Source organism: Phyllobates terribilis, unplaced genomic scaffold (assembly GCF_046119375.1).
Source record: "Phyllobates terribilis strain yellow unplaced genomic scaffold, ASM4611937v1 Scaffold_4__5_contigs__length_816908805, whole genome shotgun sequence".
NCBI classification, from domain to species: Eukaryota; Metazoa; Chordata; class Amphibia; order Anura; family Dendrobatidae; genus Phyllobates; species Phyllobates terribilis.
In genome coordinates, this window is record NW_027362764.1 from 750,575,446 (window position 1) to 750,593,215 (window position 17,770).

Consider the following 17,770-nt stretch of genomic DNA (forward strand, 5'->3'; position numbering starts at 1 on the left):
CCATAATTATATATAAATGTAAAGCAAAATTGCATAATAAATATAGGGTACTTAGTGAACTATTTTTGATCAAAAAAAGTATACAAGCCGTCCCACCAGCGGCAAGGTGACCCTAAATTGGGACGGTACCTATACTGCCTATATTAAAAACCTTACTGTATATCAAAGTTGAAGTAATGCATATAAAAGGGTAGACAAATAGGACCGGGTCCCAACTCCAGACCACCTAGGCCCGTGGTAAGCTACATATATACCAATCAGCTCAACAAAGGGCATGCCACACCCTTACCACGGGCCTAGGTGGTCTGGAGTTGGGACCCGGTCCTATTTGTCTACCCTTTTATATGCATTACTTCAACTTTGATATACAGTAAGGTTTTTAATATAGGCAGTATAGGTACCGTCCCAATTTAGGGTCACCTTGCCGCTGGTGGGACGGCTTGTATACTTTTTTTGATCAAAAATAGTTCACTAAGTACCCTATATTTATTATGCAATTTTGCTTTACATTTATATATAATTATGGTAGGGTATGAGATATATTTTTGTCTTGCATATAAAATAAGAGGCAGATTCTCCGGGAGATCTATGTCCGGCCCATAGATCTTAACAGCTCATTTACATATAAGAAAAATGTGGATTTCTCTGGAATAAGACATCGGATCTCAGATATCAAGGTATCATTTTATTCAGCTTTCAAAGTCCTGTATGCTCATCTAGACGGCTTAGGAGGGGTGATCCAAGTGACGGATTCCCTTTAAGCAGTCTGGTAACCAGTAACCAACAGCTGCGACAGTTCTGGAAGGTGCATGTGCGCACATTCTTTGGGCTGCTACCCTATATCCACATCGCGATCCTATCACTGATGAAAGATCGAGTACTGTGATTGGTTATTTATGACAGTACGACTGACTTAAAATTGGGCGAACTGGCCCACGCTCGATCGCAGCCTCCTTTAAATTCCTCCCAGGCACGGTCTTGTAAGTTAGAAGTTTGGGAGCGAATGATGTGGGGTGGTCAGTCTGAAACCCTACCGTCCTAGCACTTACAGGTAACCATGTGACTGTCACTTTCTAAAAGGAGAGATCTGTGCACAAGTTTAATACTAGGTCTCCAACACCTTCATAGATCACTGGGGTAACTGTTCATTTGTATTTTGCATACTGGCGACCTTCTTTATATTTGTATATTGGCTTATCTAATCCATAGTTTACTGAATTAGTCTGTATATTAATATACAATACCGTTATACAGTATACTGCCTTTTACCTGTGCACAGTCTTGTTTTAGAAATCTTTCACTACATACCATGAAACATAGGTGGAATGTAACTATATGGTGAAAATAGTCAAGACATGGAGAGAAAAGTGCAAGAAATGGATGTTCTTTATTATCTTCTGCCTTAGTAGTGATGGGATGACGTATCATAGGAAACTGATAGTCTTTCATTTCTTAGGGGATCTGTCACTTGTCGTAAGTATGTAATTTTTTCTTATCTGGTGTAAATGTCGCTGTTCTTCTGAATCCGGAGATGTTTTTCTTTTGTTCCTGCTCCTCTCCATTCCTGAGATATGACCTCCTCTTCACTGTATATAAATCCAGTCTATATAGTCAACTGGGCGTGGTCATCAAGAAAATGCCCACATGGATTAGGTGATGCACACACCCAGTTGGATAAGAACAGACTAGATTTATACACAGGGAAGAGGAGGCCATATCTCAGGAACGGAGAGGAGCAGAAACAAAAGAAAAACATCTCCGGATTCAGGAGAACAGCGACATTTACACCGGGTAAAAATATGACATATTTATGGCAAATTATAGGATACTCTTTAAAGGGAGAATTGGAATTAGATTAGGGTTATTGGACAGCACCACGTCCATCTTCCGCTGCTCATTCTGATTTATAACTGTGGTTTCATCGCAGATGGAAATGGAGAACCCAGTGAAAAACAAAGTATGCGGTCACTCGTACGAGAAAGATGCAATTGTACGGATGATTAAGAACAAACACGAAAAGTCTAAAAATGCCAGGTGGGTTCCCAAAAATGAGTTTTCGTTCTTGAAATTATATGGAAGAAAAATCTGAGTGAAATGAATGATGTTCTTGCTGCTTCCTCATAATTAAAGCTTTAGTTCATTTTCCTTTCATGTGCTAGATTATGGTCGCCATAGTGTGACCCCTCCCCCCCAGAAATGACTGGCCATAGGTTTTCCGACCATTGTATTGGTGCCTGTTAACCTAATAGAGAGGGTCCCCTGTTTATGACCGGGACAACGGAGGCTGTTGTGGCTGGACGTGGGGTGTGAAGAACAGAACTGGAACCACAAGAAACAATGAAGCAAAAGCAACTGATGTAAGCAGAGTTGTAATCCAAAAGGCAGTGGAGTAGACTGAGCAATATAGTTGCGTTTGTAGAAGAACTGACTCTGAGCTATGTTTGTCAGAGAGTCCAATGCAGAACTAACCCAGCAGTATAGCAAAGTTAATGTAGTGGCAAAGCTGAGTTTGTCAGGGAGTCCAGGCAAAGCTGAATTTGTCAGGTGATATAGGAAATCAGAAAGGATGTAGCCGTGCTCAGTAAGAGCATGGATGCTAACTAACTGAATAATGAATCGCTGTCTGGATGGGCCTTTAAGGCCTGGAAACATGGTGTCAGAGGTGCACCCCAAAGATCAGAGAAGGTCAGCGGCAGGATGAGGACGCATTGTACAGTGTTGGATCTAGATGGAGTAAGTAACAAGAAGTTATAGTAATATTTTTGTTTTCTCATTGTTATAATTTGGTTTGTGCAGAATTTTTTTTACAACCGATTGATGTTTGGAAACTTGACCCCAGGATAGGAGTCTGTAACTTTTAAAGGGAACCTGTCATTAGGAGATTATACCCCTAACTAAAGGCTGTTCATAAAGTCCATTTAATGCCTATTAAATACAAACCTTTCTTGTAGTATTTAGTTTTGGAAATTGTAGAGTAATCCATCTCTGAAGTTTTATTCACAAGTGTAGTGGGCGGACACTGCACTTCCAGCTCTCGTGCCCGTCTCCTCGTTTCCCCGCCCGCTCTTCCTCAGCCATCAGTCTATAACTGACAGATCAATCTTCTCTCTTCCCATGCCCAATATTCTGCACAGACATCAAATCATTTCCTGGGGTCATCTTATCAGATGTGGTGTTGTGGGAGATGACCTAATATTCTGCGCATGCGCGTCCCCCTCTAGTGAGATGACCCCAGGCGATGATTCGCCTCCTGTGCCGACTCAATGCTTGGAGTTGTCTCTTGTCTGATTAGACAGCCCATGTTATTGATTTTGCGTATACGCAGAATCTCGGGCAAGGGAAGAGTGATCTGTCAACTAAAGACTGAAGGCCCTCTCTGTTCTTAGGCCGGTTCCCACAATGTCATCAGGAGCCTACTGCGCCTGCGTTGTCCGTCTCATGAGTTGTCCAGAGTCAATTATTCCGGCACTTGCGCAGAATCTTGGGCAAGGGAAGAGTGATCTGTCAATTACAGACTGAAGGCCTTCTCTGTTCTTAGGCCGGCTTCCGCAACGTCATCAGGAGCCTACCGCGCTGTCCCATCTCATGAGACGTCCACATACAATGATTCCGGCACTTGCACAGAATCTTGAGTGGGAGAAGAGCAATCCATCAGCCGAAGACCGCTGAACCAGAGCAGTGCAAACTAACTCGACATCACTCGAATGTCTGCATCCTAGGGGCTTCTTGAGATCACTAGGCCTCCCGCAAGGTCATGACGTTGTAGAGACATTGTAAAGGAGTCTTGCCGGCATTCAAGTGTCTGCCAAGTAAGTTCGTACTGGCTTGGTTTGGCTGCTGCGGAGTACCGAAGTGGACACCAGACTAGGATCATGTGAATCTTTTTCTTCATCTCTAGTGACATTAGAAAATACTTTGTTCATCAGAGATAATAATAAGTTAATGTTTCAGACCTTTTACGTACTGTAATTTACTTTTTCTACTGTACACAGTATAAAGGATTTACAATCGTTCCATTCTGCACGGTTTTCATAGGTGTCCAAAAATCGGCTGTGACGTAATCGACATGAACACAACGGATCTTGTGCCAGACAATGCACTCAGAAGAGCCCTTGATATACACAAGAAGCAAAGACAGACTAAGCATTGAATCCCAAAGAAAACAAGGGCTAGCCTATAGTCCAGCGATACATTGTGCCACCGTGCGGTAAGAGAAGAGGTGGAGGAACATCGACTACTCTGATTATTTAAGTTCTGAAAAAAAGAAAACATTTGTTAATAAAGTTAAGAAGTTTTTGCATTTCCGCTTCTTGTTTCCTTTACCGCATACATGTCAAACTCTGGCCTGGGGGCTAAATCTGACCCGCAGGCTGATTTATATTTGGCCCCCAACACCAGAACCACCACCCCTAAGTGGGACCATTTTTCTGTATGGAGGACTATGTGGGACCATTATTCTGTATAGAGGACTATGTGGGACCATTATTCTGTATGGAGGACTATGTGGGACCATTATTCTGTATAGAGGACTGTGTGGGGACCATTATTCCGTATGGAGGACTGTGTGGGGCCATTATTCTGTATGGAGGACTGTGTGGGGCTCCTTATTCTGTATGGAGGACTATGTGGGGCTCCTTATTCTGTATAGAGGACTATGTGGGGCTCCTTATTCTGTATGGAGGACTATGTGGGACCATTATTCTGTATAGAGGACTATGTGGGACCATTATTCTGTATGGAGGACTATGTGGGGACCATTATTCCGTATGGAGGACTGTGTGGGGACCATTATTCCGTATGGAGGACTGTGTGGGGCCATTATTCTGTATGGAGGACTGTGTGGGGCCCATTACACTGTGTTCCAAATTATTATGCAAAAAGTGTTTAGGAGTGATAAGGTAAGAATTTTTTTGTTTGTCAGTTAAACTCATTGATGGTGATGTGTGTCAGGGCTCTTTATATCACTGTAAGCAATTGCAGACACCTGTGCTAATTAGTTTGGCAGGTGTGTCCAATGAAAAGCAAGACTACTTAAGAAGGCTGTCCCACATTATTAAGCAGCCTACATTTTCTGCCAAAATGGGAAAGAAAAAGGATGTGTCGGCTGCTGAGAAGCAACAAATTGTGGAGTGTTTAGGTCAAGGCATGACTACAATCAACATTGCCAAGACACTTCATCGTGATCATCGCACAATCAAGAAGTATGTAGCTGATTCACAGTATCACACATGTGCGTGCTGATAAGGGAAAATTGAGGACTCTTTAATACAGGCAATTACATCAGGTTAAAAGAGCAGCGGTAAAAAAGCCTCGTCATAGCAGCAGACAAGTTTTTGAAGCTGCTGGTGCCTCCAACGTCCCCTGAACAACAAGATGCAGGGTCCTTCAGAGGTTTGCAGCTGTGCGTAAGCCATCCTGTCGACCTCCTCTATCCACTGCACACAAGCAGAAACGGCTCCAGTGGGCCAAACAATACATGAAGACTGACTTCAAAAGTGTTTTGTTCACCGATGAGTGCCGTGCAACGCTCGATGGTCCAGATGGATGGAGTGGAGGATGGCTGGTTGATGGACACCCCATGCAAACACGGCTATGGCGCCAACAAGGAGGAGGTGGAGTAATGTTTTGGGCTGGAATCGTGGGGAGAGAGATTGTCGGCCCTTTTAGGATCCCTGAAGGGGTAAAGATAAACTCCATAATGTATGTGGAGTTTCTCAAACAGCACTTCCTTCCATGGTTCAAGAAGAAGAACCGTGCATTCCGCAGCAAGAACATTTTCATGCATGATAATGCACTGTCTCATGCTGCACATAAAACATCTGCATCTCTGGCTGATATGGGCATAAAAGGGGACAAACTTATGGTGTGACCCCCATGCTCCCCTGATCTCAACCCCATTCAGAACCTCTGGAGCATCATCAAAAGGAGTGTCTATGATGGCGGGAGGCAGTTCACATCTAAGCAACAGCTCTGGGATTGTATTCTGTCCTCATGCAAAACAATTGAAGCAGAAACCATCCAAAACCTGACAAATTCAATGGACGAGAGAGTTCAGAAGCTCCTTTCGAACAAGGGGTCCTATGTGCAAATGTAACATCACCTAGAATAAAGTTTTGAGTTGAAAACTGTTTGATTTCAGTGTGTAATAACTTGCTAATGCTTATAATTTCAACAATGACCATTTTTTTGTTTTTTATTAAAATGAAAAGGTTGAAAACTCTGCTGTGCATAATAATTTGGAACATGCATTTTGAGTGCAGTTTGAGTGTTTTATTTTTTTAAAAATATACTGTTATCATAGGCAGTTTGTACAAAAAACTTTCAATTGTACTCTAATAGTTATTTGACTGGAAAATTACAATGACTGCAATTCATATAGGTAATTTGGGAAAATCTGAGAAAATATTTGCATAATAATTTGGAACACAGTGTATACTGTATGGAGGACTATGTGGGACCCATTATACTGTATGGAGGACTATGTGGGACCCATTATATTGTATGGAGGACTATGTGGGACCCATTATACTGTATGGAGGACTATGTGGGGCCCATGATTCTGTATGGAGGACTGTGTGGGGCCATTATTCTGTATGGAGGACTATGTGGGGCCCATTATACTGTATGGAGGACTATGTGGGGCCCATTATACTGTATGGAGGACTATGTGGGGCCCATTATACTGTATGGAGGACTATGTGGGGCCCATTATACTGTATGGAGGACTATGTGGGGCCATTATTCTGTATGGAGGACTAAGTGGGGCCCATTATTCTGTATGGAGGACTGTGTGGGGCCCATTATACTGTATGGAGGACTATGTGGGGCCATTATTCTGTATGGAGTACTATGTGGGGCCCATTATACTGTATGGAGGACTATGTGGGGCCATTATTCTGTATGGAGGACTGTGTGGGGCCCATTATTCTGTATGGAGGACTATGTGGGCCCATTATACTGTATGGAGGACTATGTGGGTTCATTATTCTGTATGGAGGACTATGTGGGGCCATTATTCTGTATGGAGGACTATGTGGGGCCCATTATACTGTATGGAGGACTATGTGGGGCCATTATTCTGTATGGAGTACTATGTGGGTTCATTATTCTGTATGGAGGACTATGTGGGTCCCATTATTCTGTATGGAGGACTATGTGGGGCCCATTATTCTGTATGGAGGACTATGAGGCCCATTATTCTGTATGGAGGACTATGTGGGGCCCATTACGCTGTATACTGGTTGGCCTCCGACTTTGTCCAAGTTTTTCATTTTGGCCCTCTGTGTGTTTGAGTTGACATCCCTGCTTTACGGCAATAACCATAGTACATTTTTAGAGTATTTACCTTGGAACACGTAAAACTGGTTCATGGTAATTGAGTGAGAAACTTCTAGTTTATTAATGAAGAAGGAATTAAAGGACTGCTTCGGACCGCCCGTTTCATTTGCCCTTTTGGGGAATGAGAAGGTAATAGTGAGTAGTGACCCGAACGGGACACATCTGCCCCTATGTAAGATCGTGATAAGACTGATAATTATATGCAAGAACCTGTGACCCAAGTTAAAAAATAAAATAATAATAATCCTAATCGAACTTTTGATTGTGCATTGTGAAAGAATCAAAATGATCTTGGATTAACAACATAAAATATCAAAACATTATGTATTAATAAATCTGATTTTTAGTTTGTACAATTTTTGGGGGGTTTGGTTTTTATACATGAAATCACACAAAACATTGAAATATTTTATTCTGGCCATTAGATATTTTCTGCTTCCGGCAGCTTACTTTTCAGCTTTGCTGCGTAGAATGGGGCAGAATCAGCAGAGGCTGTAGGATTTTATGACAATGAGGTAAGAACAAAATACACGTATGCCGCTCCATTGAGTCCCTGGCCTCAGACGAGATCCTTTATTGCAATGATATAGCTCATTCTGCAGGTCCTCTTCAACTCCCTGGTCTCCATCTTTTTTGGTAGTTAGCTCTCATTCATTGCAATTAAGAAAATGAGCACGCTCTATGTTAAGGCAGTACAGTAAAGAAGTGTGCGTCTCCAATATGGCCGCCCCCAAGAAAGTTCTTAAATATCAAAAATAATTACCTGCAACATATAATAAAATAGAAATATTATTTTCTACAAACTTAGAGACAATAAATGAGCACTGTGTAGTGAATAGAAGAGTGGAAATCGGACCTGCTGATCACAATTGCCACTCCCTTTGCAGAGCTACTTTTTCTAAGCTTCAGATTAGGTCTGCCAGTGACTAAAGACATGACTAGTTGCCATTTTCCCCATCACCCAAGTTTCAATAGTGAAAAATGAATACATACATACAGTGGGTGTAAAACGTCTACATACTCCTGTTGAAATGGCTGGTTATTGTGTAATGTAATAGAAAATCAAGAAAAGAATAATTTCAGAACTTTTTCCAACTTGAAAAATAGACTGAAAACTTTTCAGGTGGTAAAAGAAAAATAAAGAGCTAAAATAATGTGGTTGTATAAATATGCACACCTTTAGGGCTCTTACTCATCGGCGAGGAAAATGGACGAATGCCATCTGATAAAAAAAATCGGATTGTACTCTGACTAATGTTATTCTATGAGTCCCTGCTCATCTGCGATTTTTTTTTTTCTCAGATCTGACTGAGATAAAAATCGCACCATGCTGCGATTATCCTCTTATATCGGACGAGACTCGCCAATGCAATTCAATGGGTGCAAAAAAAAATTGCGCGGAGCTCGGACCATGCGAGTGCCGTTCGATTTTTCCGCACACGTCTCTTGAAAACCCAACATTTCATCTGCCGCGTACAGTAAAATCATAGCGTGACAAGTCAGAATATAATAGATAGATACATAGAATAGATAGAAAGATGTCTGTGACATAAAATTATTAAAGTGTGTAGCTCACTCTACATGTATTTAATAAATGAATACATTTCTGAAAAAAATGGCATGGGATCCCCTGAAATTTTATTGGCCAGCTGGGGGCTGATGTATATAGTCTGGGAAAGGGGTAATACCCATGGAGCTTCCCAAAATATTAATATCAGCTCACAGCTGTATACTTAGCCTTTATAACAAAGGAGGTTGATCTAGCACTTCCAATAAAATGTATATTTTTATTAAGAAAATTTCATCCATAAAAAATATATAATTCAATAAAAAATCCACAGAAACATGTGGAAAAGTGTATCATGTGAGGAAATAGTCCCAAGGGAGATGCATTCAAGGTGTTGGTTGACGCGTTTCGAAGTGCTACTTCTTATTCATAACCTAGAAATATTTAGCCTTTACTGGTTATTAAAATGGAGGACCCCAAAAAAATGATGTGGGGTCACTCCTATTTTAACAACCAGCAAAGGATAAGCAGACAGCTAGGGGCTTATATCAATAGCCTAGGAAGGGGCCATGGATATTGGCCCCCTCCCAGACTACAAACATTAGTTCTCAGCTGTCCCAGAAAAGGCACATCCATGAGATGCACCAATTCTGACGCTTAGCCTCCGCTTTTCTCACTTGCCCTGGTGCGTTGGCAAGTGGGGTAATAGGGTTTGGGTTGATGTCAGCTTTGTATTGGCAGCTGACATTAAGCCCAGGAGTTAGAAATGGAGAGGCGTCTATAAAACGCCCCTATTACTAACCCCATAGTCATATTGTAAATAAAAAACACCCAGAATAAAGTCCTTTATTTGAAATAATGACACAGACTCCTTTATTGAAATTAAACAAAAAAAAGTTACTATTAACTTTACGCCTAATCCATTGAAGCCAGTGTCCCCTGTAAAAGAATAAAAATAATAAACCAACATAATCCTCACCTGTCTGACGTAATGATAATCCACTGAAGCCAATGTCCTCTGCAAAAGAATAAAATTAATAAACCAACATAATCCTCACCTGTCCGATGAGAAGATAATCCATATGTCCCTTGATGCTTTTAGCTCTGCCTCTTCTAGATGGCAGGCTGAATGTTTGCATGATGCGAGCATTCAGCCTGCCATCCAGCAGAGACACTGAGCTGCGGGGGCTTGCGGTGACGGGGGAAAGGTGAGCGGAGTTCATAGCCAATGAACTCCGTTAACCTCAATGATGTCAGTGCGAGCGCCGTGAAAATACTTGTACAGTAAGCTACAAACACAAAGCAATGATTATAAATCTCACTTATTTAGATCTCTCTGATCTATCTATCTATGATTAGAAGAATATTTCCTTTGAAAATTATCTTTAAATGACAGAGAATTACTCTATGTAAAAGCTAATGTTAAAATCCTATTGCATACGGATTGCATTCGCATGTCATTCGGATGCTAGGCGAGAAAAATCGCATTGTACTCGCATGAAAATCACATGCCACTTGCATGACTAGATCTGACTCTTCAGGAACAACATCAGACCGATATTTTTTTATGGTGAAGGGTATGCGCCCTTAAACTAATACTTTGTTAAAATCTCCTTTGAATTTATGACAGTATTCAGTGTTTTTGGGTAGGAGTCTATGAGCATGGCACATCTAGAATTGACAATCTTTGCCCTTTCTTCTTTGCAATAGATCCACATCTGTCAGATTGCGAGGTCACCCACAGATTCAAGTCTGGGCTCCAGCTTGGCAATTCCTAAAATTTGATATTTTTATGGTGAAACCATTCTTCTGTTGATTTGGAAGTCGCTTAGGGATGTTGGCATGCTAAAAAGTGAAATTCATCTACAGCTTTTTGGCAGAGGCCTGAAGATTTTGATGCAGAATTGACTGATATTTGGTATTGTTAACAATTCCCTCCACCTTGACTAAAACCCCAGTTCCAGCTGCTGAAAAACAGACCCATAATGCTACCTCCACCATGCTTCACTGTGGGTATATGGTGTTGTTTAGCGGATGTGCAGTGTTGGCTTTGTACCAAACATACTTTTTGGAATTATGGCCAAAAAGTTCAACCTTGACCTCATCAGACTATAACATGTTTTCCACGTGCTTTTGGCAGGCATGATATAAGTTTTAGAAAAACATAGTCGGGCTTGGATGGTTTTCTCTGTAAGAAAAGGCTTCCATCTTGCCACTTTACTGCACAGGCAAGATATATGAAGAATACAGGAGATTGTTGTCACATGTAGTGCACAGCCACTACTTGCCAGAAATTTCTGCAGCTCCTGTAATGTTGCTGTAGGCCTCTTGGCAGCCTTGTGGTCCAATTTTCTTTTTGTTTTTTTTCTTATCAATATTTGAGGGACTGGGCAATGAAGAGAAGAGTTCTGGGTAATGTCACTATTGTGCCAAATTTAAGGTACAGTACAGACCAAAAGTTTGGACACACCTCATTTAAAGATTTTTCTGTATTTTCATGACTTTGAAAATTGTACATTCACACTGAAGGCATCAAAACTATGAATTAACACATGTGGAATTATATACTTAACAAAAAAGTGTGAAACAACTGAAAATATGTCTTATATTCTAGGTTCTTCAAAGTAGCCACCTTTTGCTTTGATGACTGCTTTGCACACTCTTGGCATTCTCTTGATGAGCTTCAAGAGGTAGTCACTGGTAATGGTCTTCCAACAATCTTGAAGGAGTTCCCAGAGATGCTTAGCACTTGTTGGCCCTTTTGCCTTCACTCTGCGGTCAAGCTCACCCCAAACCATCTCGATTGGGTTCAGGTCTGGTGACTGTGGAGGCCAGGTCATCTGGCGTAGCACCCCATCACTCTCTTTCTTGGTCAAATAGCCCTTACATAGCCTGGAGGTGTGTTTGTCCTGTTGAAAAATAAATGATGGTCCAACTAAACGCAAACCGGATGGAATAGCATGCCGCTGCAAGATGCTGTGGTAGCCATGCTGGTTCAGTATGCCTTCAATTTTGAATAAATCTCCAACAGTGTCACCAGCAAAGCACCCCCACACCATCACACCTCCTCCTCCATGCTTCACTGTGGGAACCAGGCATGTAGAGTCCATCCGTTCACCTTTTCTGCGTCGCACAAAGACACGGTGGTTGGAACCAAAGATCTCAAATTTGGACTCATCAGACCAAAGCACAGATTTCCACTGGTCTAATGTCCATTCCTTGTGTTCTTTAGCCCAAACAAGTCTCTTCTGAATGTTGCCTGTCCTTAGCAGTGGTTTCCTAGCAGCTATTTTACCATGAAGGCCTGCTGCACAAAGTCTCCTCTTAACAGTTGTTGTAAAGACGTGTCTGCTGCTAGAACTCTGTGTGGCATTGTCCTGGTCTCTAATCTGAGCTGCTGTTAACCTGCAATTTCTGAGGCTGGTGACTCGGATAAACTTATCCTCAGAAGCAGAGGTGACTCTTGGTCTTCCTTTCCTGGGGCGGTCCTCATGTGAGGCAGTTTCTTTGTAGCGCTTGATGGTTTTTGCAACTGCACTTGGGGACACATTCAAAGTTTGCCCAATTTTTTGCACTGACTGACCTTCATTTCTTAAAGTAATGATGGCCACTCGTTTTTCCTTACTTAGCTGCTTTTTTCTTGCCATTATACAAATTCTAACAGTCTATTCAGTAGGACTATCAGCTGTGTATCCACCTGACTTCTGCACAACACAACTGATGGTCCCAACCCCATTTATAAGGCAAGAAATCCCACTTATTAAACCTGACAGGGCACACCTGTGAAGTGAAAACCATTTCCGGTGACTACCTCTTGAAGCTCATCAAGAGAATGCCAAGAGTGTGCAAAGCAGTCATCAAAGCAAAAGGTGGCTACTTTTGAAGAACCTAGAATATAAGACCTATTTTCAGTTATTTCACACTTTTTTGTTAAGCATATAATTCCACATGTGTTAATTCATAGTTTTGATGCCTTCAGTGTGAATGTACAATTTTCAAAGTCATGAAAATACAGAAAAATCTTTAAATGAGAAGGTGTGTCCAAACTTTTGGTCTGTACTGTACGTCTTCACAGTATTTCATGGTATCATGTCTAATACCTTGGAAATTTTGTACCCTTCTTCTGAATTATTACTTTCAACAATGAGATCCCCTTGCTGTGTTGTAAGATGTTTACAGATTATGACTTTTTCTGCAAAATACAACTGTGAAAATGTCAGGAAAATCCTATTGCAACAGCAAAACTTTATATGGGGTTAATCACAATACCTGTAATTGACGGCAGCCATGTACTGACAGATGTGTAACATGACTGTAAATGTGATTGGTTAATTCTGAACAGAACCACATCCACAATCCTCAAAATGACTTCAGTTCGTTTCTCAATGGATTTATACAGATTATGGGTGACATTAAAGGTGGAAAATTAGCTTTTTTTTAACCAACTTAGTAACAAACTTATTAACAGACTTGCAGAACATTACGATGCGCTGATATCACTGAGTGACAGCGTTTCTGCAGAATGTCTAATGCTCAAGCTGAAAGTGACATACAGTCATATGAAAAAGTTTGGGCACCCCTATTAATCTTAAGCTTAATGTTTTATAAAAATTGGTGTTTTTGCAACAGCTATTTCAGTTTGATATATGTAATAACTGTTGGATACAGTAATGTTTCTGCCTTGAAATGAGGTTTATTGTACTAACAGAAAATGTGCAATCTGCATTCAAACAAAATTTGACAGGTGCATAAGTATGGGCACCTCACCAGAAAAGTGACATTAATATTTAGTAGATCCTCCTTTTGCAAAAATAACAGCCTCTAGTCGCTTCCTGCAGCTTTTAATGAGTTCCTGGATCCTGGATGAAGGTATTTTTGACCATTCCTCTTTACAAAACAATTCCAGTTCAGTTAAGTTTGATGGTCGCCGAGCATGGACAGCCTCTTCAAATGATCCCACAGATGTTCAATGATATTCAGGTCTGGGGACTGGGATGGCCATTCCAGAACATTGTAATTGTTCCTCTGCATGAATGCCTGAGTAGATTTGGAGCGGTGTTTTGGATCATTGTCTTGCTGAAAGATCCATCCACTGCGTAACTTCAACTTTATCACTGATTCTTGAACACTATTGCCAAGAATCTGCTGATACTGAGTGGAATCCATGCGTCCCTCAACTTTAACAAGATTCCCAGTGCCGGCATTGACCACACAGCCCCAAAGCATGATGGAACCTCCACCAAATTTTACTGTGGGTAGCAAGTGTTTTTCTTGGAATGCTGTGTTTTTTTGCCACCATGCATAACGCCTTTTTGTATGACCAAACAACTCAATCTTGGTTTCATCAGTCCACAGGACCTTCTTCCAAAAAGAAATAGGCTTCTTCAAATGTGCTTTTGCATACCTCAGCCGACTCTGTTTGTGCGTACTTGCAGAAACGGCTTCTTTCGCATCACTCTCCCATACAGCTTCTCCTTGTGCAAAGTGCGTTGTATAGTTGACCGATGCACAGTGACACCATCTGCAGCAAGTTGATGCTGCAGCTCTCTGGAGGTGGTCTGAGGATTGTCCTTGACTGATCTCACCATTCTTCTTCTCTGCCTTTCTGATGTTTTTCTTGTCCTGACACTTCTGGCCTTAACAAGAACTGTCCCTATGTTCTTCCATTTCCTTACTATGTTCCTCACAGTGGAAACTGACAGGTTAAATCTCTGAGACAGCTTTTTGTATCCTTCCCCTGAACAACTATGTTGAATAATCTTTGTTTTCAGATCATTTGACAGTTGTTTTGAGGAGCCCATGATGCCACTCTTCAGAGGAGATTCAAACAGGAGAACAACTTGCAAGTGGCCACTTTAAGTAGCTTTTCTCATGATTGCATACACCTGGCTATGAAGTTCAAAGCTCAATGAGGTTACAAAACCAAAAAAAGTGCTTTAGTAAGTCAGTAAAAAGTAGGCAGGAGTATTTAAAACAAGAAAATGATAAGGGTGCCCATACTTATGCACCTGTCAAATTTTGTTTGAATGCAGATTGCACATTTTCTGTTGGCACAATAAACCTCATTTCAAGGCAGAAACATTACTGTGTCCAACAGTTATTACATATATCAAACTGAAATAGCTGTTGCAAAAACACCAATTTTTATAAAACATTAAGCTTAAGATTAATAGGGGTGCCCAAACTTTTTCATATGACTGTAAGTAGCTCCCACTTTATCACAACAGAGAGCGAAGCAGGTGGAGGGGCCGTGTAATGCAGGCTATGATTCAGCCGCTGACAGGAGTGGGTGCACAACCACATCGTACAGGAAATTACCACAAAACTGTAGTGAGAGTTCTATTTATACCTTTCTTATAATAGAGGTTACATGGCAGGTTTGTCACCAGCTGCCAACAGCTTCACTCATAGCCCTTCACTATGCGGGAATGTTTAACACTTCATCCCCAGGGGGAGGTCTGAAGCTTTATATACAAGGTCAACAGATAATTGTAGCACCGAATAGCTGGCCTCTATGTCTATTTTCTTAGTGAATACATTATTTATCTTTTACTAATTATGACTTAAATCCTGTATCATACTCCAGAGCTGCACTCACTATTCTGCTGGTGCAGTCACTGTGTACATACATTACATTACTGATCCTGTACTGATCCTGAGTTACATCCTGTATTATCCTCCAGAGCTGCACTCACTATTCTGCTGGTGCAGTCACAGTGTACATACATTACATTACTGATCCTGTACTGATCCTGAGTTACATCCTGTATTATACTCCAGAGCTGCACTCACTATTCTGCTGGTGCAGTCACTGTATACATACATTACATTACTGATCCTGTACTGATCCTGAGTTACATCCTGTATTATCCTTCAGAGCTGCAGTCACTATTCTGCTGGTGCAGTCACTGTGTACATACATTACATAACTGATCCTGAGTTACATCCTGTATTATACCCCAGAGCTGCACTCACTATTCTGCTGGTGCAGTCACTGTGTACATACATTACATTACTGATCCTGTACTGATCCTGAGTTACATCCTGTATTATACTCCAGAGCTGCACTCACTATTCTCCTGGTGGAGTCACTGTGTACATACATTACATTACTGATCCTGTACTGATCCTGAGTTACATCCTGTATTATACCCTAGAGCTGCACTCACTATTCTGCTGGTGCAGTCACTGTGTACATACATTACATTACTGATCCTGTACTGATCCTGAGTTACCTCCTGTATTATACTCCAGAGCTGCACTCACTATTCTGCTGGTGCAGTCACTGTGTACATACATTACATTACTGATCCTGAGTTACATCCTGTGTTATACTCCAGAGCTGCACTCACTATTCTGCTGGTGCAGTCACTGTGTACATACATTACATTACTGATCCTGTACTGATCCTGAGTTACATCCTGTATTATACCCCAGAGCTGCACTCACTATTCTGCTGGTGCAGTCACTGTGTACATACATTACATTACTGATCCTGTACTGATCCTGAGTTACCTCCTGTATTATACTCCAGAGCTGCACTCACTATTCTGCTGGTGCAGTCACTGTGTACATATATTACATTACTGATCCTGAGTTACATCCTGTATTATCCTCCAGAGCTGCACTCACTATTCTGCTGGTGGAGTCACTGTGCACATACAGCAGTTTAACTCACATCCCGGCGTGTGCAGGAAGGAGAAGAGGGACAGCTTATTTTCCGCCTACCTGCTCTCCCTGCACACATCGGGATGTCCGTTTCATTTGCAAGGGTATGCTGCGCCGGAGCATTGATTTACAGCACTCCAGTGACTGCAGACAGGGAGAGCCGGCTCAATTAAACTTGTTTTTTAAACACTTCTACAGTCATGACCAAAAGTGTTGGGAGAATTATTACAATTACAAATGTTTTGTCATACACACATTTATTTCCTTTTTGTATATTGGAACAAAACAAAAAAACTGAGAAAAAAAAGACAAATTGGACATAATTTCACACAAAACCCCAAAAATGGGCTGGACAAAATTCTTGCCACCTTCAACTCAAAGCGAACCTGTCAGCAGGATTGTGCTCAGTAAACTACATACACTGTCAGGTGGGTGACATTACACTGAGTAATATGATACCTTGGTTGATGAAATCCGTCCTGTGGTTCTTGTGTAATCTTTGATTGCAGTTTTCAGTTAATGAGATTCTGGTGCTTCGGGGCGGCCTGTGGGGGCGCTCTATCTGGTGCTCTGCTTACATATTCATCTGTATGCTCTTATGACGGCTCACTGATCCTTCGCTGACCTGCCTCCTATTTTCCATAATGCATATACTATGTTGGGTTAGGAAAAACACTTTTTACATCCAGCAAAATTGCTTTCCGATAGCGGTTACTGCACCGGCGCCATTTTGCTGGATGTAAAAAAAAAAAATTCCTAACCCTCTCAATTGGAAATGCAGCTATGGAAATTTTGACCTAAATTTAATAAGTCAGCTTGGGTAGCAATTTTGAATAATATTTGCTTTGTTATGGGGAAGTCTTAGGCTCTGTGCACATTGAGTCTTTTTGCTACATTTTCAGGGCAGAAACTCAAAAGTTTTTGAAAAGTTTAAAGATTTGAAGGAGAACATAGATAGTTTCTGCTCCAAAAACTCCTCGAAAACCTGTGTGTACACGTAGCCTATTCTTTTCTATTAAAAAACCTCTTTGCTATTCATATGTTCAGTGTTTTGAGCATTGTCTTTTTTTCCGTTTCAGGTTTTAAAAAACACCTGGTAGGGAAAAAAAAAAAGTGCATATGACTTATTTGAAACTGCGCCTGATGGAATCTGCTCCAAACCAGGCACTGTTTCCTGCTTCAGGAACATAAACTCTTCCAAAACTTATCGTGAACATATAAACTCTTTCAAAAACTCCCCAAAGAAGGAGCATTTTT

General features: G+C 41.2%; 1 protein-coding gene and 1 long non-coding RNA gene across 2 annotated transcripts in view; one reads left to right on the plus strand and one right to left on the minus strand.

Annotated features, from left to right (window-relative positions):
• NSMCE2 (NSE2 (MMS21) homolog, SMC5-SMC6 complex SUMO ligase) overlaps window positions 1–4,265 on the plus strand; it is a 200,765-nt gene extending 196,500 nt beyond the window's left edge. Inside the window, exons 6-7 of the mRNA XM_073679878.1 lie at window positions 1,928–2,034; window positions 4,036–4,265. Of these exons, the coding sequence (XP_073535979.1) occupies window positions 1,928–2,034; window positions 4,036–4,150 (222 nt within the window). The 3' untranslated portion in view covers window positions 4,151–4,265. The remainder of the gene's footprint in view (window positions 1–1,927; window positions 2,035–4,035) is intronic.
• A 3,016-nt stretch (window positions 4,266–7,281) lies between these two features.
• The window catches only part of LOC141266033 (uncharacterized), a 76,264-nt gene continuing 65,775 nt past the window's right edge, over window positions 7,282–17,770 (minus strand). Inside the window, exon 4 of the long non-coding RNA XR_012320185.1 lies at window positions 7,282–8,101. This is a non-coding gene — a long non-coding RNA (uncharacterized lncRNA). The remainder of the gene's footprint in view (window positions 8,102–17,770) is intronic.